Source organism: Haemorhous mexicanus, chromosome 2 (assembly GCF_027477595.1).
Source record: "Haemorhous mexicanus isolate bHaeMex1 chromosome 2, bHaeMex1.pri, whole genome shotgun sequence".
Lineage (NCBI taxonomy): Eukaryota > Metazoa > Chordata > Aves > Passeriformes > Fringillidae > Haemorhous > Haemorhous mexicanus.
This window is the reverse complement of record NC_082342.1, coordinates 16,296,729-16,321,364: the sequence shown is the minus strand read 5'-3', so window position 1 is coordinate 16,321,364 and position 24,636 is coordinate 16,296,729. Positions and strand designations below refer to the sequence as shown.

General features: G+C 37.0%; 2 protein-coding genes across 3 annotated transcripts in view; one reads left to right on the top strand and one right to left on the bottom strand.

The window, feature by feature from the left end:
* CMSS1 (cms1 ribosomal small subunit homolog) overlaps window positions 1–24,636 on the top strand; it is a 221,776-nt gene that overhangs the window by 38,868 nt on the left and 158,272 nt on the right. Inside the window, exon 1 of one of the 2 annotated variants that reach the window (XM_059874103.1) lies at window positions 3,484–3,526. The exons of the other annotated variant lie outside the window; for it this stretch is intronic. Coding sequence (XP_059730086.1) covers window positions 3,499–3,526 — 28 coding nt within the window. The 5' untranslated portion in view covers window positions 3,484–3,498. Of the gene's footprint in view, window positions 1–3,483; window positions 3,527–24,636 lie in introns of those variants that run through there. 2 annotated transcript variants of the gene reach the window in all.
* FILIP1L (filamin A interacting protein 1 like) overlaps window positions 1–24,636 on the bottom strand; it is a 63,112-nt gene that overhangs the window by 20,577 nt on the left and 17,899 nt on the right. The window lies entirely within an intron of this gene.

Genomic DNA, 24,636 nt, shown 5'->3' with positions numbered 1-24,636 from the left:
ATTGAAGAACTTAAAATGTATCTCTTGTGTTCCCCATTCTTTAGTGTACACCCCGCATCAACACTGATGACAGAAGGGATAACAGGAGTCAGTGAAACAAACTCCTCCTTTTTTGTTGGTGGGTAAATTAGACCATTGAAAGGCTTTCTACACTATTGAAGTAGTAGGTGCATCCACAATTAATTTATTTGGAGCATTTGAATTTTAGTCTTCATCTCTGTAGCTTAAGCTGTAGCTCTGCCTGCCTTTAGTGTGTTTTGTCATATTGAACATAATGCTGACAATAAGGCAAGTTACTTATTTGGGGGTGTTGTCTGTAGGTATGAAGACAAATGGTGATTAAGATGTTTGCATTTCATTAACAAGACAGACATCTTCTAGCTATCTTGCATATATTTACCCTGAGTGTAGCCTGAAAAAGGTACTTATTCTTTAGTTGACAAATTCCAGGCAACTCCTTGCATGGTTGCTGAGTAAAGACTTCCTCAGAACTCTGCTGCTTATTTGCATGGGTGATCGTGCTGTGTCCTCTTTGTAAGTTTCTGAGAAAGTTCAGATTTGGGTACCTTGTCAGAAGACTTTCAAACTATTTAATACTAACCCTTCCCAAATGGTTTTGGAGATAGAAAACATATTTTGAATACACAAGTGGACAGACCAGGATAATATTTCATTTGCTGTTCTAGGGAAAGTTAATAATCAAATCCAAACAGAAGCAAAATAACCTGTCCTTTAGCTGATATTGGCCTATTCAGCTCCTTGGCTAATGTTTTTGGAGGCTAACAGTTTTTTCTAGTTTTTATCAAAAGCATTATGCCAATATGGATCATTTGAAATACAAGCTCATCTAGGTGACCTTGGTATGGGAAATATCTTCAGCTACAAACTCAGCCTTTCTGCTGGGACTCTGTTTAAAATGGCAGGACAACTGAAGGTGCAAGGTGCTGTCTAAGAGCAGGCTGTGGAGGTACTGCTGTATCGGCTTCTGATTTGCAGGAGGAGTCAGGGAAGTTATTCAGTGCAAGGTAGGTAGGAGTTAAATGTGAATGCATCCTTTTTTGCATGTATCTATGTAAGCATAAATGTATAAATCCTTAGAGGTGAAAACTACTGTTTCTGTCCTGGGTTTGTTTTTTTTTCTTCCCTTCCCCTTGCAATTGCTTTGTTTTTTGCAACTTTCCCTTCACCTGCACACACCCTGTTTCTGTAGTCTATATGAAAATTGCCTGCATTTTTGTTCCACCACATGAAACAGTTGGTTTAGGCCATAAGCAGCTTTGAAGAAGAGGACTTCTCAAAAGCTGGTAATCAAAAATTCATCTTCACAATCTAGTTCTATTTTGGAGTTCCAAGGAGCACAGTTCAGATAGTGCTGGTGATAAGTTTATTGGTAGTCTGGGAACAGGGAGTAGAGAATGCAAGTCCTTCTGTTTATAAGTCTGTGTTTACATCTGGGGATGGCCAAAATACAAACTCCTCATTTCTTAGTTAATTCCTCTCTGCAATACAAAAGTGCACATCTGTGACCTTCTGCAAACCAGCTTTATCAAAGAGCATCAGCTGAGTGTATAATGACCTGACTTCCTTCTTTTATATTGTTATGACTTAAAGGACATTGTACAGTGCTACCCAAGCCCTGTTAAGGGCTTGGATATTTAATTAAAAATTCCAAGTTCTGGACTACTGTAACTTGAAAAGTTCATTTTTATCTGAGCCAATGAATTGAGTTGCAAAGGAGCCTTCCTTTACTCAATTTTTACAGTTTCTTTCAGTATCTGTAGGTGGAATCCTGGCACTGGTGAACTACACTGAAGAGGAAAAGAAAAAACACCTTTGGGCAGGCAGCTATGCCTGTCTCATTCTCTCTTGCTCCTTGAAAATTAATTCTGTTTCCTTAGTTACTACACATAGTTTTGCATAGAATTGGTGCATTTGCAAGTATTGTGACAGCAGAAGTTTATTTGTAGATTGTTGATTTGTAGAAATTGGAGACCAAAAGAAAATCTAATTAAATCATTGGTGCATCTCCTGTCAATGCAGGGCTGCTCTCTGCAGCTGCTTGCAGTGACTTTTTTCTAGTTGCTGCTTATCATTTTGTATTGTTCTTTGTGCCCACAAAATCTTTCAGGATTTTACTTTAGAAAAATAGAAGCTGGGAAGATGTAAGATAATGAGGCAAGGAGAAGATAGGACAAATAAGCTAGAAGACTTTGAGGCAGTTGTTTAGACTTTATCTTAAACTATCTGAATTCCTCCCATTACTTCCATCATTAAACTTCTCTTTTTCTTCCCATGGCATTTCATAGCAGCAGTTCCAGTGTCCTTAAACCCATAACCTATCTATTGCAGCATTTGACCCCTTCCTTTGGCCATTTTGTATCTAAGATAAATAAAGGAAATTAGAACTTGGGCCTCAGTTCAAGAAAGCACTTAAAACATAGCCCTGTGTGTTTTTGTTGAAAAAGGAAAGGACTTCAGCAGAAGTCTGATTTTAATGATATATTGAAATGTTTGGCTGAATCAGGCTCTTGGTCACATTTACTTCATGTAGATATTGTTGAAGCTTGGGGCTTCTGAAATTCTCTCTGGGGTCTAAATCTTTGAGTTACTTTCACATTCCAAAAATAAACATCTACTGAGGTACAAATACTGTCAAAGCTTTTATTAGTATTTTACATTACTTAGAACTGTTTGCTTTTTTGGAGGTGTTCTGCTTAAGTTTTGCATGTGATACCTGGAGAATTGAAACATATGCAGAATTGACAAGTTGAATTTTATTGTGTTGCATAAATGGGAGCTTATATTTAATGTTTTAATAACTCATGTGACTTTAAGGATTTTTCTCCACTGTGTGCTCAGCCTTGTTTCTGAAATCTGTGGGAGTTTGGACATTACTCAGTGGAAGAAGATTCACTCTGATTATTTCTTAGATTATTAGCATCCTTCAAAACTTTTCCAATTTATCTTTATTATTTCTCCTAGCATTATGTTTGATGATCTCTTAGATTTTATCTGTAAAGTGTTTTAAAGTTTCATATCCTAATGTATAGACTAATTTCTGAATATTGCTAAGAGAAATACAGAGGTTATTATGGCTTATTTACAGTCTGAAATGTACTGACAATGGATAAATGCATGTGGAAGGCAAGGGGCAGAAGCAGGGGAAAGTTCTAAAGGTAACATTCTTCAGATTCATGTGTCTTTTACTATGGACCATGGGTGGAAAGAGATTCATATCTTCATTACTCTGTGGTTTTAATTTTTTTTGGCAGCAGGGAAAAATATTTTTTCAAACTCTCCTATTGTTTACAGATTCCATTTCTCTCCCCCCCTTTTTTTTTTTTTTTTTTTGCAGATACAAATAAAATTCCTAGCCAAATATTAAGGATAATTAGATCCCTTTATGTTGGGTGCTGTATTGGGAAGTTGATGACTGCACCTCTCAACTATTAATGGCTTCTAAGGAGAACTTGCAAGTGCTTCATATCTGCTTGTGAGATGGTTTCATTTTCTATATGGGACCAAGGTAATTTTTTATGAAAAAGACAATCTTTTGCATGGCAGAGTTTATCATAAACAAGGATGGGTAGAATTTAATTTGTATGCCTTCCCCCACTCTATATAAACGCATATGGCCAAGTAATCTTTTCTCTGTGATAAAATGAGATAATGTCCTTTAGTTCATGAAAGGTCTGTACAAGAGTGTATTTTAAGAAGTTTGGGATTGGAGGCTTGTTTTGTTTGTAGTGGGTTCTGTAGTGAGATTTTTTTATCAGCCCACCCCCACCCACAAGTATCCTTGTCTAGTTGGGCTATTTCTGGAGGCACGACAGCCATTTCAGTATTAATGCAATAGCAAAAGTGAGTTGTAATCCTTTGAAGACTTAGGACCTTGGAAGGTGCTCAGTTTCATGTCTGTAAACATGCTTGAAAGTAGAACATATTTAAAATGCCTGTCTTTACTCATTAGACTGCAGAAAAAAATGACACTGTACTATTTTTCTTTATCCATTTCCTTTGAATTCAGTCAAAGCAAGATTCTTTTTGCAGAACTTCAGGGAAGTGGTATGGCTGAAACATTTGAGCTTCAGGTTTGACTCCACATGACTCCCTGTCTCTTTTTTTAATGCATTAATGTAAACTGTGAGTTCAGTCATTTTATTCAAAGTGATCAACTCCTTTTCAGAGCAGTATAATTCTTGTTTGGATAAAAACTGTGCAGGTTTGCTGACTCAGCTTTTCACACTGCCATGAATTGAACGTGGTGCCAGTGGAGGATGATGTATCTTTCAAAGCTTTGATGATGTGAAGTGAAAAAGTAGATCAAGTTACTGCAGGCTCTTTCAGCTCCTCCATATCATGCACCATGTCTTCCCTTATGCTTTTCCCTTCACATCTCTTGTTCCTGCACTTGCTGCTGGGTGAGGCATTCCAACAATGGCTTGGAGAGCAAAGCCTAGTACACAGGTAGAAGGGATTTGGCATTCAGTGCATTTCTTGGGGGTTGCAGGTTTACAGGAGCCCCTCCTGAGGCCATTGGCTACTTTAGGAGCACAAGCCTGTCAGGCACATAGGTGAATGTGGGCTCGAATGTGGCATCAGAACTGGAAGAAGGCTCGTTGCTGCCATTGATTTTATGCAAAGTGGAGTACAAAGCTGTTGTGCTTTATTTTCTTTTTTGGTGGTTTGTGGAGGGATAGAATGTAAGATAGTGCAGAAGGTAGTCTCATACCTGAGGAGTTGCAGCTGTACTAATCACCAAAGATTAGGAACAGGCCTGCCCTTAATAGGCCACAGCTGTGTCCAATAAGAAGACGAGCACTACCAATGAGTGGGTTAGCTGGTTGACAAGAGAGTTGGAGTTTGTTGGCTGTGCTGTGAAGAAGGACTCAGTGCTGTGAGGAGCTGCACATGAGAAATCACTGAGAAGGAATGGAAGCTTTGCAATAAGATGACAACAGTGGTTAAGTAGAGAGAATCCAGAATTAAAATGTATCGTGAAGCCTACCTGTCATTGTAATAATTCTGTTGAACAGGCTTCTCTTGCCTCCTGATTAACACAGTGAAAACAGAGCTGTTAAAGAGCTTTTTTGAAAGGGAGTAAGGCTGTAGAAGAATCGGTATGGATGCTAAAGAAGGTAAAATTTGCAAGGAGAGAAAGTATTTTTTTATTGGGCTGCCTGCACTGGCAGAGTAAAACACAAACATGCTCTTGGGCCTCGAGGTCCTTCTTTGGGTCTTAAGATGCTGCATCTATGTTACAAAATCTGTGTAATAACAGATGTGTTTTCTGCCTTGATAAACCCTCCCCCCCTTAGGATTCCTGGTAAGAAATACATTCAGAAAGGTTTTTCTTATTCTCTGTAATATCAGTAGCTATATGTTAGTTCCTGTTTAAAGCACAGTGCTTCAAGATATTGGTGATTTTGGTGCCTATTCAAGGAATATGTGTTGAAATAACACAGAGGCAAATGCATCCTATACGGGCTGTTTTAGATTGTGGATTCCTAGGGATGTAATGTAGCTCATAAAACTTTGATCCCTTTGGGATTCAGAATTGCTGAGCTATCTGATGGATTCATAGTTTAGAAATGTGACTTAGTTGTGTGGTTCAGTTCTCTGGTCTGGAAAAGTATTTACAGAATTTCTTGACCTCCTAGGGTATAGTCACATGTAGCTCTTTGTGTTAGTCTTGCCCACAGCAGGTACTGTTCAAGGAGTCTCTTGGGCTTGGGGAAATGTATTTAGCAGACTCAGACACTCAACAGCTCCAGAGTCTGCAACAAAAATTTTACAAAACCCTGGGGTGAGGAAGGATAACAAATACAAAAGGGTATTAATTTGGCTTCTTTACAGCAGCTGGCATGAGGCATATCAACCTTAAGAGCCATTACTTTCAACTTGGCAATATTGAAGTTGTGTCATTATCTGGGAACACTTTTATTGATCTCATGTCTCCAGGTGTTATGTCAACAGGGTGGACTATTACTAAGAAAGTCTTCTAGGAGATGAACTAAATGCTTGAGTAGCCTACAGTTTGCTTCATGATTGAAAACTGAACTAAAGCACAAAACAAGTGGTTTAAGGAAATTCTCTTTCAGCACCTGAAGGAAAGGCAAAATTGTCTTTTAGCCCCTAAAATCTTATGCTCTTTAAACACTCTTCCTTGCAACCTTTCCCACTGCTTTATAGTCTGCTTTATTTTGTGGAGTTTTTTCAGTTGTTGAGTACTTTATTTTTAACCTGTTTTGTTCAGCTACATATTTTTAGTTGTAAGGAAGAAGCTTCTGTACCTTTTAACATTGTTTCCCCTGAATAACTTGGTTGAAAGAATTTTGACTGAGCACAATTTCTGTCTTCTATGTGCTCTGGCCAGTGAACTCAGGAGCTTCTAATATGAAGATTAATATTAATTAGATGAAAAATACTTACAGTCCATACAAATCGCACTTATAAAGAGTGTAGTCAGGATGAGCTGCATAGAATTGATTAAAGAGAGCAATATATTGGGTTGTTGTAGTGATACAGTTTTTTGTAAGTGAAATCTGTGGTGGCATATTCTGCTATGAAATCACATAGTACATTTGATAATTGCTAATAATTTATCTTATAAGCAGACTGTGCTATTACTCAAGAAAAAATTAAGCTAATTTCTTAAATGGATTCAAAAGGTGACTCTACAGAATAAAGGTTTAAACACAATTTGTAGATCTTTGGGTTATTTACCCTCTGCCCCCTCTCCAGTATATACAGAACTATATAATAGGTAAATATTTGTGCATAACTCTAGCCAGTAGCAAGGACAGAGGAGAAAAGTGGTTCTGGTTATTTTAATGCAGTACTTATGATAGTACTTATGCAGCCTTTTTGTGTTTAGCTTTTAAAATGATACAGAAATGTCTTGATTCCATTTATAATAGACAGAGGCCTAGAACTAGAAAACTGCAAAAGAACAAGTATATTTTTTAATTTCTAATGTATATTGTACTGGTTTAACCCAGATCCAGTTGTGCATGACCTTTTAGTTTGATTCAGGTTTGGAGCACATGAAGTTTGTTAGTTCTTTTCTCTTTTACTCTGTTTTTCTGATTTTACTTGTTTTTATTTCAAATCTCCATAGTAGATGGGCAGAGGCTATTCTCAAACAAATCAGTCCTTGATAATGCTGCTGAGTAACAGCATACATGAATCCAGCACTACCAAAACAGGACGAGTTATTTTGCTAGAAGCCCAAGATGTGTCCAGAGTGACATAAGGTTATACAGAGCTTGACAAGAATAAACACTTTGAGAGCTATAAAATTGCTTTGACCTTGGGACTTGGGAACCTAAGTGGAGCCTTAACTTTTAGCTATCTGTGTGTATGTAAATCAAAGCAAGTCATGCCCAGCAATGTTGCTAAGTATATTTTTCTCAGCAGTCTGTGTGACAGATGGTTGCAGTTCTTGGAGCAGTTGTGGTAGGCATAGGTATCCCTGGAGCAGAAACACACATAGCTCGGGGGCTTGTGGAAACCCTGATCATGACTTTGCTCGTGGGGAAGTAGGGTCTGAGTTGGAGGGAATTCTGAAGCATCTCCAGATCTGTTGGGAATCACTCTGACAAGTGTATGCACTTTTATACAAAGCAGTTCTGGGCATGTTTGAACTTCAGTGAACAATGGTTCCAATGGATTTTGATTTCTTTCAGCTAGGTAATATTTAGAATGACTGAGGGCTGTTTGTGATACCTTAGCTTTAAATTATGTCCTGGTCTACATTCCACATGTATTGATATGGAATTTGGGTCATTTAGTCAAACTCATTACTTTTGCTACGATATTGGCTTTCTTAGAAGCTTTTTCTCTATTTTAGGGACTTAGCAAAAGCAGCAAAGCTGCCCTTTTTTGGTAGTGGATTCCTACGGACTTCAGGGAATAGCATTAACATAGGTAATACCAAAAGAAATGGGGAATCATGTTTGTGAATCTTTTTGCAAGTACAAGAATTTGTTTCTTTTCATAACTGCAGTATAACAGAGAGACCAAATCACTTTGTGAAGTTGTTTGTTTGGGATTTTTTTTTCTTTAACTATTGCACCAGCTATTAACAAGGTTTTTTTCTCTTCTTATACTATTCTGTTCCTCTCTCTGGTTTTTATATGCATCTAGGAGCCAAAACAAATAAAAGAGGCTAACGTTGGTCAGGTGAGGTTTCAGATTGTCTTTGTCATGTTGGAAGAAGAAAATCCATTAGTAGATTTTTGGAAGGTGGAGGGAGGGCCGTGTGAAGATGCCAATGTCCAGTGGAGTGACTGGGAAGGAATGGTTAGAGGTATTTTTAGCATTTTCACTGGAATGCAGGGAGGCTCATCGATTGCACTTTTGTTCCCAGAGGGAGGTCAGTGGGAAGGGGAAGAGGTCCAGGATCAGGAAGAATCACAATTGCTTTTCACTTTGACATTAATCTCAGTTTAGAAAGGAGAATGCCTGGGTATTGCATTTCTGCATGGAATTATCTTAGAAATCTTGTGTTTCAAATAGGGCCAACTTGTTACTGTCAATTGCATGGCATTGAGGACAGAGAAAATGGTCATATCTTTCATAATGAAGAAAAATGTTCACTTTGTTTTCTGGTAGAGTTTCAGGTTTGATTTTTTTTCTTTTAATGTCTTCATTCTTCTGACCCTGACACTGTTCTGTCTCTCTCATAGTAATTTCTTAAGTGACAGCAATTTTATAATAGAACCTTTTTGTTTTGTTGTGTCATTTTTCTGGTGAATATTTGAATATTTTACTTTCACTAAACTTTTCTTCTCTTTTAAAAACCACTTCTTCATTGACCTGAACTATGAAAGCTGCTATATCTAAAACCCGATCAGGTGACAGTCCTTTTAAAGTGTATGTTTGTGTGCATGGTTTTATGACATTTATAGGCTATTACTGTTTCCATTTTGATGAGCAATGAATGTACCAGGAATGTGTTCATGTGCAATATTTGAATGCAAATCCTGAGTTAAACACTTTCACAGCTCTGAAGCTATGGGTGTATTGGTACAAGCTGGAATTCCACATGTTATTTCTCTCTTAGGAATTGCACAGATCTCTTAGGTATTCTTTTGGCTGCTGCCTTTTGGGCATATGCATTTTATAAAGTTGCTTAAAGAAAACATTTTTTCCTTCTTTTTCGTAGATGCAGTTTGGGAGAGAATTTTATTCCATTTTTTTTAGACCCTGTAAATTCAAATGAAGTTGGGTTGTTTTGTGTGTTTTTTTGTGTGACTAGTTGGGAAGAAAAGTGTGATTCTCTTCTTGGAGTGAGAAAGTTTGTAAGTGCTGCAGAGCAAGCAAACCATGAAGGGGGACACAACTATCGAGCAGCTGAGTGGTTCAGACTGAAAAGTACTGGGGCATCTGAATTCTATAGTTCACAGTGAGCATGCTCAGAGGTTTTGTTACTTGCAAAGAGAGATTACATCATTTTATTTGCAAAGTCACTAGGCTATAGCTGTCTTTACATCCAACAGAATTCTCAAGTGGGATATCAAATACATGCATTACATAATCAGAACAAAGCCTTTATTGGTTGATTGTACCCTTAGGGTGGGATGCTGAATGGTAGTTGCATATGGAAGACATAATCTTGCAGACTTAACCATTTCCTAACCATCCTATCAGCAGCTATGAAGTGAAATAATAGCCTGGGGATAAGATTCACTTGGGAAGGGTGTAGCTAAAGAAAATAAGATTTTTAATTGATTTAATGAGTTCATCATCTTTCTGTAAATGCACTTAAATGTATTGAAACAAACAGAAAGAACCAGAAGAGTTTTATGGATATATTTATTGACTGATTTGCAGAACTTTCATGTGGTATAATTCCTGTTGTTAATGAATTCAAAGGAGGTAGACCAATTTCCACCCAGTCTGTGGTTTTAATTTATTGGAAAATGATCCACTTAAAAATACCAGAAATATTTTTTTTTGTAATGGAATATTAAATTTGTCTTTCTAAGCTAATTTAAGTACTTTTTAGAGTTATTCACTTGTTAAGGACCATATGTGCAAAATATGCCTGGTGATTTTAATTGGTCCAGTTCAGAACTGATCTGGTTTTTAATAAGAACTTTTTTTGTGAAAGGCATAATACAGAGCTTTTAATTCTCAAGCTACATGAAGCGATACCAAAGTTTGGTCTTTTATTGATTGTCGTGGTATTTTTTGTGATCTCTGTCTAGTGTTTAATGAACCTGGATTTCATAAACCAAATTAAATAAACAGGTAAGTTCTTACTCTGAGGGAAATGAGACCACATTAAAAAAACAAAAGCAAAAACCAAACAAAACCTCTACGTTAAAAAATCTGAGGTTTATGTTATGATGATCTACATGTGATTTCCTGTGTTGTCTTAATGCAGTTTTTATATGTGGCTTCAGGGTAAAATTGTACTGAACTTTCAAATTAAAACTGCTAGTCAGCCTTTGGGTATGTGTACCTTTTAGGCTGGAAGATGTTCTTCAGGGAAAATGCTGACTGAACCCAAGGCCATGGGTTTTGTTCCTCTCTTCCCTCTTGTGCTGCTCCCAGACTAAATTAGGCTCCAGTATGAGTAATCCATCAGTATTGACTTTACTTTTGAGGTATATTTCTTGAAGAGTGGGAACTACTTGACAAGTTCTTTTTGTTATTGTGCCTGTCCCAACATATCCTTAGAAATAAAAAATTGGATTTGGTCATTTCACAGAATCCCCCCAGTTCTTCACCACATCAGTTTCAGATGGACAGTGCTCCCATAAAAATCTTGAAACAAGATACTGATTTTAGAAGTGTTGGTCTCAAAATACTCTCCTTAGTCCTTCAAGAACCCCACTGGGACAGAGTTGTGTATAGTACTGAAGATCCTCAAATGAAAAGCAAGGTATATACAGCAGAATTTAAAACTTCCTTGTATTTTTGTCCAGTCACAGTGTAATTCTTTATGGGTTTTTTTGAAATGCATACCCAGGATAGAGTGTGGAGCACTCGGTAGACTTAATAAAGCTATTGTGCAAATTTTTGATGAATGAAAGTTTCAGCTGTTATCCACTGGATGGGCAATAGGTGATGTTTAACATCCTACCAACTTGCTCTTTTACTTATTAGCAGTTCTGTTTAGAAAAGTAGAGAGGAGAGGGTTGGGTGGGGGGATGAGCCTGTGTGACATTTTCTCCCTGACAGTTATTCATGTAGGCATCTTTCTGTTTCAGTCTCCCAGTGATATTTATACCAGTGGTAGAGCAGACATTGAGACAAAGGATTACTTGGGGATTATTATTTGGGGAGCTAAATATACATGTGACTAATGTCTTAAGGAAACCACCACCACAAACACCCTGCAGGTTTTGGTAGGGAAGCATCAGCCTGTAGAACTTCTCTTTTTGACAGTGGAGCTTGCCACATGGCCTTTCTGCTTTTTGGCCTCTGTGAATTATTCCTGAATACTACTCAGAAATGTAAGGAAAAGCATAAGTCTACATTAATTGCAGTCAGTTTCATAGGATACCTTGGAAGTAACAAACATCAAACTCTGGGGTGAAAATTAGGCTTAAAAAACAGGTAGAATAACCTAGCATGTCCAAGAAGAGTCATTCAATAACAAAAATAAAAGTAAGACGTGCTGGATAGTTCCCATTCTTAGCATAAACCCATGTCTTTTAGTAACTAACAGTGGCTTTGCAAACTTAAGAAAATAGCAGGTTTCAGGGTGTGCATCTCTGTTGGTTTCATTATACTCTTGAGAGTTGAAATGGGGGTAAAAGATAGTTCTGTAGTCTCTGATTATGCAGTTTAGGTAATTTTCTGACATTGGTTCTTTTTTTTCATTTTGAAACCTCTGTCTGCATCTCCTCACATTAAAACCAAATGAACAATCAAAAAACCCTAACCAAATGAGGAGAAAAACAACCCAAGAACCTGAAATCAACCAACCAAAGGAATGAAAAACAAAACCAGAAAAAGATCAAGTATTGTCCCATAGTGATTGTGATGCTGATGATCAGTGCAAGAGTGCTGATGAAAGGAAAATAATGAAGTTTTACTTTGATTCTATTTAGTTTAGTAACACTTTTTATTCTATGAAACTTCTCTTGAAGCTGGCCAACATATCTACTTTTATGCTGTTTGTCATTGAGTGACTCCCGTTGGAAACACTTGGTTATTTTAAACCTGTTAAAAAAATTTATTTCTTGATGGACTAATTACTTCTGTTTAATGGTACCTTGGTACCATTAAACTCACTCACTTCACTTTTAGTGGATGCATCCATTTTTTCCCCCTCCATTAATCTTTTATTCTTTTTTTCTGCCCACCTTTCTAAAGAATTTTGTGTGTGCTTTTAGCTTTTCATGGTCTTCTCTTGATAACAAAAACAAGGGCATGTGTAGTGTTGTAGATGTTATTTGAGGTGCACTACTCTGGAATTGTCAATTGTGTGACCAAGCTGACCCTGGGAAGCAGGAGTTGCAGGGATAGAGACTGCAAACCACTGGTAAACTGAGCAGTGAGTTCACATGAAAAGACTGTTGGATCACCAGTGTTGATGCTTGGGTAAGTGATTCACAAAGGAAGCTTCCATCTGAAAACTGAAAGGAGAAGAAGTTTCTTTAAGGTGGCCTTAAAAAAAAAAGGTAAAAAATTGCTTCTCCAGTACATGGCTGTAGCTATATATTTTGCAGCATGAGTCATAGATGGCTTTATAGTTCTATGTCCCTTTGAATAGGAAGAATAAACTTTGGAGAAGAGGAAGTTAAGAGAAAACAAGTGTGAACAACTGCTAATGGTGCTCTCTCTGGCTCCATTCAGTCTGCCATTCCATCATACTTGAAGGAGGTAATTCAGAGATTCCTTTCTTGGCATATAAGTGGCAACATATGTTTGAAACAGTGAGTGGAAAATGTAGGAAAAAAATGACAGGCATATGGCAATAGGAAGGCAAGGAAAAATTTGTTGCCCTAACGTTAGCCACATAATTGGTACACCTAACTTCTGAGGGACTGATTTATTTAAAGACAAAAATTTATGCTCCATTTATTCTGGTTTTCTATACGTGGTCTTCATCTTACAGTGCCTTCATAATTTCTCTGCTCTCTGAGGGAGTGGAAGGTGATATGAGAGGTTCAGAGCCTCAGCCGGGGAATAGGGGGGAAACCTGGGTGCGAATAAACTAACCAATCTTCATTCATGTTCTCATTTTAAAGAGTAAGAATTGAAAACCTCCTTTATTTTAATACTCAGTTTTGTGCCTTTTTTTTTTTTTTATTTTTACCATAATGAGTTAGCCAGAATGTTTATGGCTTAATGCAACATAAGATGTGCTGCTTAATGAATGGAATAGCTGTCCTGGACACAGGCATCATCCAAAATAGTGTTTCCAGTGTGCAGTACATGCTGAGGTAACCTGCTGACTTTACTCTGAGAAGGGTTTCTTCCCATGCATATGTCTGTGCACAATTGTAAGCAAAATTCAGAATCTCAAACTGTAAGTGATGGGGAGATAATGCAGGTAGTTCTTTCTGTTTCCTCAGTTAATTTTGTGCCCTGAGTTGAATAATTCATTTCAAGGGAGAGTATTGTTGGGAAGGTCAGGGTCGAACCTAGTCTTGTGGAGCTTCTGATGATGTGTAAAATGTGTGTTTAGGAATGCTTTTTGGCCTGAACCTGAAAACTCTAGAATCCAAATAATATATTCTCAGAAATGCTTAGGAGGAAATCAGTCTGTTTTCTTTCTATTGAAAAATGATTTATCAAAACCCTGGGAGAATGTCTCCCACCACATTTGCCTTCAGAAATGTGGCCTGTTTTCTGAAGAATGGTGAGTCCTTTGGAGAACTGTAACTTGGCAACTGATTGGTCTTGTTATGGCTCTTACTCCATGGGGATCTTAGTCCTTGCATGGAAAAGGAAAATTGACTAGATGACTTTTTAATTTTGTTCATTCTCCTTTCTGACCTCTTCTGGCTCTGGGATTTTATGGTCTAATGGTTTAATTTTGAGATGCTAAGTCTTACGTGAGATTATAAATACTGGTAAGTTGATTGCATTATGCTAGCAATTGTAGCCTATTCTGGGGAGTGAAGGGCAGATGCCTTACCAGTCTTATTTAAATTCAGAAAGTATGCTTCTAAACTTCTAAAAATAGATAAAAAGCCAACTCCAGCTAAAAAAAAAACAAACCCAAAACAAAGCCAAAACAATGAAAACAGCCTCCATATTTAGTATTGTGTTAACAAGTAACACTCTGAAAACTTGAGAAACCTGAGCTAATATCTCTTATCAGAATAAATAACATAACAAATACTGTCAGCAAAATGAATTAAAACAAATGTTTTGGAAGGAAACCTATTTATGTTATTCTGGTTGTCAGCCATGTTAGCTGACAACCAGAATAACATAAATAGGTTTCCTTCCAAAAGTCAGGAAAATGCATCTGAAATTCACAGAAATCGTTGGTGTTAAAAAGGAAGAAAATAATTTCCAATTATGTAGAGAGAGGAACCTGTGCAACAAAAATTACTAATGTACTGCTTGTTTGGCAAGAAAGAGGAGACATTTTTAAAGAAGTTTTAGGAAAATTATTAAGTATTTTCTACTTGATAGTTTCTGTATGTCTTATTTTACTTACATGCAAATGCGTTCAATTGCCCTGTAATTTGTTTGGGTTATTTTGTTTGATTGTTGGCTTATAAGTTTAGTAAATTGACTTTGGTGGAATCACTTCCATACAAGCAGAATCCTGCACATGTGTGGACCACAGTGATGCAGGTCAGAAGGGACAAGGACATGTATCCTTTCTGAGGCCCTGCCTCCTAATCATGCATCAGTTTGAAGAGTGCATTTAAAGAGGTTTGTCCTTCTGCTGCTCTGGTCATGTTTTGGTTTCTGAGCAACTAATGGTTAAGGAGAGAACTACATTTTGTATTATAAACACTTCAGCTGATTTGAGTTTTTCCTTGGATTGGCCATCACACTAGCAAAAATGCTATGAGGACTGATCATGCTTGAGAAAGCCAATGTACTGAAGCAAAAAGCTCTAAAACATACACACTGTGACCCACTGTCAGGTATCAGAAGGGAATCAGCGCATGGCCTTATGTCATTGTACTCCACCACGTAACTCTAGTCTCAAGGTGTGACATCTTTATGGTGTGGGAAATGCCAAATGGTTTGTACAGCTTTTTAAAGCAGCAGGGTTGTTGCCTATGTGTGTGCCATGAGTGGCAGCCATCCAGTAGAAGGGCAGATTTCAAAGGGACATGTGTAGACTGCTTGCTGGATATGGAACACATGTGCACACATCGTTATTTCTTGTGAAATGCTAGCAGTGAATTAATCCTTTTTCCCTCTCTTTTTCTTGAGTTGAACAGAAGTTCCACTGCTCCATTTTACTTCAGTCACCATATAGCAAATGCTGGAGGAGAGACAGACACTGCTGTCATCCCTCCCTGACTGAAGGTTGAAATCTATGCTTTTATGCCACCTGTCTTTAGATAAGATCCACCAATATCTTGTCTTTTCCTAAAAAAGTGATAAACCTTCTTTAGGATCCTGTTCTTACCAGGAGTATTGGCAATTAGTTGCCCTGTAAAAAGTCACTCTAGTTATTACTGAACTATCACCTTCTTAAAGTATAGCTTTGGATATTTGAAAAAAGCTTTGTGCAGATGTGTAGCTCTTACTTCTGAGTGTCTGACCTGTGCTGGTGCACAGCAGTGGATATGAACTGTTTTGAGTATAGTTGCAAGTTTAGTTGGATTTGGATATCATGGTGGGGGTCAGTCTGCTTTTTTTAATGCTGGGAAGATGAGATGTTCTCTTAGCTGCAACTTCTAATAGGAGTAGATTTGAACTTCTTAAAAGTTCTTTTAATCCTTTTATCCAGTGTCACTGAAGTTGTTTTTTCAGTCTCAAAAATAAGCTATGTTGGTTTACTGTACTGGGATGAGTTTCTTCTATGGGTCTTGGGGATCAGTGTTCTTGTTTACTTCCCCATCCAGTGCTGATGCAGTTGTAGATTGTTCTCTGTGATGAAATTTTGCCTAGAGATGATTAGGAATTGCCTACTCTGGAGAGCTCTCTGAATAAACTAAAGAGACAACAATTCTAATGCTTTGGGGTTTATTGCAAATTATAATTTGAAGTTTGTAAATATTCTAAGAGGAGGATGCAATGTGAGTAGAGTAGAGATCCTATGTAAATATTTAGGCTTTAAAGTCTAGAATGTCCTCTGTTGTTTTATACCATTTCCTTTTATGCAGAATGTTTGTATGTTTTTAAAAGATGTAAACTCCTAGGATGTTAGCTTATTAATGTGGAGAAATTAAAGTGTGCAAAAATACCTGTATACTAATGCTATAAATATTTCAACAATGTAAATAGATGACCATAATTGAAACCTAAATGCACTTGAGATTGTGGTCACCAGGACAGGAATTTTACATATTTGATTGATTCCTCCCTGCCTGGGAATAGGCATTACAGACCTCTTTCTCTTTGCTTCCTTCCAATTGATTTATGTGTATTTAGGGCACCAGCAACAGCCATTGCTCTTTCATAGTGACTTGGAAGCAGAGAATAAAAAGATTTGTAAAGCATATTAGTACACTTGTTCTAGCATAGTATCAGGACTCTTAGCATAGGATGCTTAACAGAAGTGTAAGAGGCAAAATGTAGGGTAAGCATGGACAGAGTAATTTGTTCTGTAATAATGTCTCATTTTGACTTCTAATCAGAAATACATTTGATTTCAACATAATATTTTTCCCTTCTTTTTCATGCATGCTGCTGAATCCTCAGAAACAAAAGTCAACCATTTCATTGCCTTTATTTTGCATCTAAAAGCTCAGTAGAATTTTCTAAACTTTTGGACTTAGAAATTTCTGGTTGAAGTGTCATAATCTCTTTATCAATAAAAGAATCAAGCTTTTTGATGTACTTTTAGTTTTGGAGTTACCCTGTTTTTATGTTAAGAGAGGCTTTCTTTTTCCATAATGCAAGGTAGAGTAGAGAACGGTTCCTGAACACCCTTCACTCTCCATTCATAATGCTTTGTGTGTGATGCATTTGGTTGTGTCTTCTCTTAACATATGAAACAAGAAATTGTGCAGAGAGAGTAGATGAGTGAATATATAAATGGGTGTGGAAATTTCACTGGCTACGGATGTCTCACTTGAAAGGTGGAAAGCAATAAAGAACATCAGATGTGCAAATCTGTAAAATAAAATGTATCCTAATATACATATGTGCAAAAATATGAGTGCGTATATATGTCTATGTGTGTATATATATATATGTGGGCTTAGGTTCATCTACTGCATTAATGTCAAATTCCCAGAAATGTGGTGACAAGAGAGGACTTTAAGCTCAAGTCAGGACAATGTGCTTTAGTAATTTCTCCATCCCTGAAGGGCTTATTAAACACTAAACAAAATGTCTCAGAATATAACTGATTGAGTGTTTTAAATTATGCCCTTTTGTTTGGCTCTTGGCCAGCTGCTCATTGCACCGGGCTGTGGCAAACAAAACCTGTAATTTACATTGACAGTATCATGCAATTCACTCTGCAAGCTTCTCAACTCAGAACTTTTATAAAGTAAACATTCAAACAAACCTCAGGTTCTTAATGTAAACATATTTTGTAACTCTAAGCTTAGCCAAACAGTTAAGAATCAAATAGGGGTTGTATTTTTTCCCCTTCCCATGAAAATGTCATTATATATTTTTCCTTCCTTTGCTGATAAATAGGGATATCTCTACATGAGTAATGAGAAAAGACAGCAGTAATCAAAGAACTTTTTTTCTTTCTCACATTTCTTCTTTTTTTAACCATGTGACATTGGCACCAATTTCCTAACTTTTATTTTTTACTACCAAGCATATCCTAGTGAGGACTGACACAAAGTCCACCATACATGGCATATCTGCTTATGACATTCCACTTGGTCCAAACTCAGAATGCAAAATGCAATTTAGTAGACTTCTATGAAATGTATAATTCTCAGGTATTTCTGTGATTTTGCTGTTTGCCCTTTTTTTCCCCCAATTTGATTAATTCATTTTCTTTCAAGAGGGTGTTTCTTTAAAACTGAAAGATAAAGTCTAAATGTGTAGGCAGAAGTAGAATGGTCAGCAATCTGAATGGGCAGATGCTGTAGATGTGAAACAGGCTGGGTCAGAGCCATTGGTTAATACCTGCACACGACGGAGACGTACAAGAAACTGTGCCGCAAGTTATTGTGGTGTAAATAAAGAGCCCAGTACTGATTTATCCCTCAAATTGCTTCATCAAAGAGAGGTTATAGAAAGGAGTAGTGACCCAGCTATGTTATCTACAAGTCATCACTTTTGGAGTGGGATTTTAGTGTGAAGATGCTTGTCTTTAGTCACTTGAGTGGAGCTGTATTTCCGTGGACAACACTAGGATCTTGGTACCAGCCCTAAAGTGGAGGCATCTGAACAAAGTCCCCCACTTTAGATCTATAGGTTGAATCCTGCCAAACATGGAACAGAGTTCATTTTTTGTTTCTGAACATGATTTATAGCTACACTCAGGAGCAGAGGGGGGACATGGGCAGTAGGAGGATGGAGCTTGCTCCATGTTAGGCTTACTAGGAGGTGCTGTGATATAGCTGTCATAAGATCATCTCGTGTAAGAATGGAGAAACAGTAACATAATCTAAATAGAAAGAGAAGGTTGGGATTTTTTTTGAGCTGCAACCAAAACTACATGTTTTTCCACAATGATGGCAAAAATATGTACTCTGTAAAGAGCTAATGGCAAGAACAGAAAAGGAAATTGAATTGAATGATTTTAATACTAAGAACTGAAGTATCTGAGAACAGATGGATCAAATAGAATAAACATATATAAAAAAAGAAGAAACCAATGCACAAAACTTGCATATAAATGTCTGCTTAGTATATGCCTTATGAAGTATTTACAAATTCCTTTACCATTCTTGTTGTTTGTACTCTTGTTTTATGTGTTTGTTCTGAATGCAATGACAGTGAGTAAGGTTTGGCACCTGTTAAGACTTAGAGCGTCATCAATCCATTTTATGCAGGAAAGTGAGGAGTTTGTGTGGAATAAGAAGGATTTCTTGAGTGTTATACAGCAAATCATCAGCTTTTTCTTTCCCACTGCAATTATAACAGCTGAACAAACAAAATAACATGAGAAGTTTCTTAAATGGTTAAGGTGGATGTTTGGATGCCACAAGGAAGTGAAATGGTGTTCAAATGGTTCAGGATGTTTTTTTTTCTGCATTCCTGGTCTTAGTGTCATCTTGTGTTGGGATCCAAGTATTCCTCTGTCCTAATTCTTGAGGATATTTCAGTGTCTTAAATATTCATCATATACGTTTTGTCTAATTGCTCTTTTATTTGCGTGCATTCATTTGAGGAGGACTTGTGTTCTTTCCAGCATTTTTGGAGATAAATGTAATTAAAGATATTTTTACTATTTTTCTTTTAAAAACAAACAGCCTCTCTCTTTCTTCTTGGAGGTAGGAGAGCTCTGCTTTATTTGGAATAATTTTTAAATGCCTAACTGTTCCCTTGAGCTCAGCATCTTTATTCCTCTCCCCATTATTTTTATGAACTGCATGCCTTATTTCGTTGGGAAGTCTGGCTGTGGCTCTCTAGGAAGATGAAGGCTGCATGCCTGATCTCTTTTCAAACTATGGCACCACGTGCTAGTACTTATTTCTTACAAGTTTGACTAAATATTTCATTATAGTTATTTTCAAGAGACTTGTGCATGGGTTCCCATGATCTCATTCTTTGATTTTTAGAAAGAAAAGAAGGAAAAAGTGAAGGTTGTGATATTCTACAGCTGTCCAAATATTCAGCTTTTGCAATGGCAAATCAAACTTCTGATATTGCTTCTTCATTTGGGTGCAATAAGGATAGGTAGCTTTTTGTAAAAACAGCATTATTTATTGTAGAAAAAAGCTGGCTCTTTGTATAGTGAAACTAAATTAGTTATGGAAGTTTGTTTCATGACTGGATTTGTTTTCTTGTCCAATGATTTGCAAGCTACCAGGTTTTCCACACTGTTGGGAGGACCACAAAGGTTTTCTGCAACATACTCTTATCAAGGTCAAACTGCACTCTTGCTTAATATCAGTAGACTTTTAGTCATTCAGAAGATTCTTTCTTGCATTTTAGTTGAAGTTAGCTTATGGATAAAAAAATGGGATAACAATGGATAGGTGCACAGGCTAAGAAACTCAACTAAAATTGGCCTTTGTAAATATCTGTTTCAAACAATTGCATGTAAGTAGTCAAACCCTCAAGGGCTTTTTTATGCACATTAAAGAGAAACATATCCATACTGAGAGAGAGGTAAATGAACTGCTCTAAGCCCAGTTAGTCTTGCTTCAGTTCAGATACCAGGATTAACAGGACAGAACAGCAAAGCATTACTTGAGGACAGGTGCGGAAGGAGAGCAGACTTGCCACATCATTCTGCTTTTCCCTCAAATGGCTGGACATTTTTGTGTTCATCAGATGCATGCCAGTTCTCTTTAGTGTTTTTTTATGTTAAAAACTAGTGCTGCCCATTTCCCTGTCAGCGTTAAGAACCCATCAGCTTATAGTTCATCAGTTTTTCATGCAAGTTCTTTTAGAATACTTAAATACCATTTAGTCCTCGTAAAGTGCTAGTAAACTTGTTGCTTTGTGTTGTACAAATTTGATTTAAAGCTTTTTCTAGTACCAGTTTGATTCAGATGGTTTCATGGACTCTTTCTCCATAGGGAGTATAATGTGGAAGCCTCCTTGACTTCTAAAACATTGGAATCCAATATTGTTAGTCAGTCAATATAAATATTAGAGACTGTGACAAATGAACCAAATTAATTGTATACTTCATTGTTCAGAGGAGAAAGGTCTCCAGATTCAGATTTCAGCCCTCATCATTATTTTGGATGGATGATCAGTAGTCTAGCATTTGTATGACTATCTGTTTATATATGTACTTAATCACAGAAGGTCTGGATATGCTTGTACACAGTTACATACATTTCTCTTGTTCAGCTCCACTTTTCTGCTTTCCTTTTTTTTGTTGTAGGTACAGCTCCTACATCAGCATAATATGTTCTCTGATTTTGGTTTAAATACTTACCAATAGTATAATCACATTTCTCTGGATGTTCTTCTCACATAGTGTAGAAGTATAAAATCACATTCTATCCATGGCACCCTTGTTTTTGTTTGGTTTGTAGGGTTTTTGGTTTTTTTGGGTTTTTTTTGGTTTTTTGTTTGTTTTGTTTTTGTTTTTAATTCTGCTTGTTTGAAATGCTCTTTGGTTAGACAGAGCTTTGCTATTTCCTGTCAAACTTCATTAGCTACTTAAATGCTTTATTTCCAAGAATACCATGTTTTAATGATTGCATCTGTAACTGGTGTGTCATCCTGAACTGTGCTTGCTTGCATCTGCCAACTTTCTGTTAAGTTTAAATAGTCTTCATCTTAATTTTAAGCTTAAATACCAGCAGCCTGTTTTTGGGGTTGTTTTTAGGTAAAATTGTGCATCCTATTTCAAAAGTCTTCCACAGTCTAATAAAACTGAATTCTTTCTCTCTGCATAATTTTCTCAGCTACTTTATGAAATATGACTGTAATGCCAGAACCTGTGCTTTGGTACTAGAGCTATTTCAAAGATGTAGCCATGGAGACAGTCTTGTTGTCAGGTGGCTAAAAAGCTAATTTTTTTCTCCAAGCACTTTGAAAATTCTTTTATATGTTGTTATTTTTATCATGAATAGCTCCTTCTTTGTTTTCTCCAAGAAGTTCTCTGGGTATCTGCTGTGTATCATAAAACCACCTGTCTTTGCATTTAGTAATCAGAATACCCAAGGGCAAGATTGTGTGTACTGTTCTGAGACCCAGATGTTTGCATATGTGACCATTAAACAACTGACTTTAATGAAATACTGGTGGTGAAATCTGGTGTTAAATGGAATTGGCTGAATTTTAAGATTTGGTTGCAGACAAGAAATTTAGACCAAACTAATCTTAAAATTTGATAATCCTTATAAGCATATGTGGAAAACAGGCAGATTCATGTAAAATAATGTTTTATGTTGGGGAACTAGTAAAAGCTCTCTTTGGAATGCCTTCGTTTCTTTCTTTGTATTGGAATGCCTGCTTTTCTTACTTGGCATATGAAATTAAAACAGAGCTAAAGAAGATGGGAATTCACAGAGATCAAGATCTTGAATCTGTAAGATAAATTCCTTTCATAAAATTCTGAGTTACACACCATGCTGTTGGATATTTGCTAGTGCAAGAAATGATGCATTCCGAAGTGGTATTACAAACCTCCTTACCCTCTGATAAACTGAGGGCTTAGGAAGCTAAATCAGCTCAGCATTTGTGCTCTTCTGTAGGTTCAGTTCTGTGTATTTCAATAATCCTTCATTTCTAGGCCAAATGCTACACTCAGGGAGACCTAAAGCACATACAGATGATCACAGCAGTTTTCATTGTCTTTTCAGGAGAATTGAACTGTGTAAACTCAGACCTTACTAACTGCTGCTTCATTCAGCGCTAGTGTTGGCTGCTACATTGTGTTCAGAGACCGTGAGAAAACTGTATTTTGAACCAAAGGCAATCTATATTGGGTTGATATTTCAATAACAGGTGGGGATGAATAGCAATTAATAACATGGATTTATGGGTGTGGTGCTGTATTACAGTGGTGAAGCTTTGATAAACTTTGATGAGCATATTTACAAGGTCCTTTGAGTTTTAATAGAGTGGTTTTCATTAACTTTATTTATAACCTATAGTTTTTATTGGCTATATTTAAATCTAGCCTATAAGGATTTTGGAGGTTTAGAGCAAACATAGAGATATAAAATGTTTAGTAACTTTATCCAGTGAGTGTGTTTATCCAAATATGTCGTCAAACTTCTCAATTTCCTTTTTAGAGAGCCAGTTAGGGACAGACTGACTCATTCTCCTGTCTGACAGAACACAAAGACATCCAGAGTTTAGCTGGCAAGACTGTTGAAAAAAAGGGAGAATTTTAGGATTTCAGGGAGTGGGTCTTGCTACTCAGTTCCTTAGTTGGATGCAAGATAAAATTCTGAAATGAGAAACATGTGAAATCTTGTCTAAACATTTAACAAATTATGTCCCAATTTCCTGATGACTTAAACACAAATTGTAGGATCTGAACATTCCTAAAAGTCTTTTTAATAGTTGCAGATTTATACATCAGAATAAGGTTTACAGTGCTCAGAATTTCTGATAACCCTGACGTTTTTAGCAGACAAATTAGAGTGAAGGGAGAGGAGGGTGCATGGTCTCCATTTCTGCTATGTTTTATTTCCTTTTCCACAGGGTTAGTTAGCATCATGTGTAAGGAAGTGCAGGTGGGATGGTAAACATTACAGTTTAGTGAGATAGAAGGGTAGTTCAAGAAAAACAGGGTTTAGTACCTGTCAGTACCTGATAATGTTTGTGGGGCATGTGTCTTTCCCCAGTGACTTGAAGATGCTGTGAATCAAAGTGCTGAGGCTAAGGAATTTCCCTGTAGCATAAAAGCCAATGACCTTGACTGCTTCTAAAAGTGAAGAACTCTATTTTAAGTTGCAAGTTTTTAATCAGCTCATGTAATTTCAAGCAAAATGTGTGACTTGGAAGGTATTGGCAAGTAATTAAATAAGGCAAGAGCAGCTTTAGTGATGTGCTTTTGCAGTGCCTTAAGTTGGATGCTGTTTCTGCTGAAGATGCCAGTGGATCTTGGTCAGAGAATGAGAGCAGACCTGTGCAAGGTATTTCTCATCAAGCTCATGAACACATTTGAAAACAACCATGTTTCTAGATTCAGTGAGTTTCCCTTCAACACAAAGGCAGAGTCTGGGAGAAGGTAACTGTTGCTAGGCCAAATCTATCAGACATAAATCAGTTAACTGAGTAATTTCAGTGTTGTCTCTTTTGGACTTTTAATCTCCTATTTTGGGGAGGGGAGAGGAATAAAAGTTTTCTATGGCAGAATACTTCCCACAACATTTCTCAGTAGTCATCACAACTGTTGGGTTTGGAGTTTTTATCTGCTTGTTGCTGTTGTTGATGATCAAGTTATGGTTCAAGAGTCTAGTGCTGGAACCTTTCCTTGTCAGAATGTCTGTACAAGCTTCAGCTTTTACTAGCCATGTTTCCCATCATAAACTGTTCTGTGGAAGCATGAAGGGACTGGGTAATTCTCTGCCTGCTCAGTCTTTGGAGTTCCTTCAAGTTGTACCTCACAAGGGCCATTGTGTCAGATTTTATCCCAAGGGGTGTGCAGCTGAGACCTACCACAGAAGGAGAGTAGGCAGTTCTCCATTTGGAATCATCCTGAAGCAGCAGACCTTACTGCAGCCTACTCCAATTCTCCTCCTACAGTTTTATCTACTATGGATTTCTCTGTTACCAAAATGGGTACCTTAGGTTTCTTTTTCAGTCTTAGCCAAGTATCTGGCATCTTTCAGTAGAGGAAATACTGTATTGAGCTGTTAAAGAGAATGAATTATTGAATTAATAGAAAAGTATAATTTTGTTTATGACAATGCAACTTTTATAGAACATTTCTAGGGAGATGAGGACTTTTCTGTATTTTGGACATATGAAATG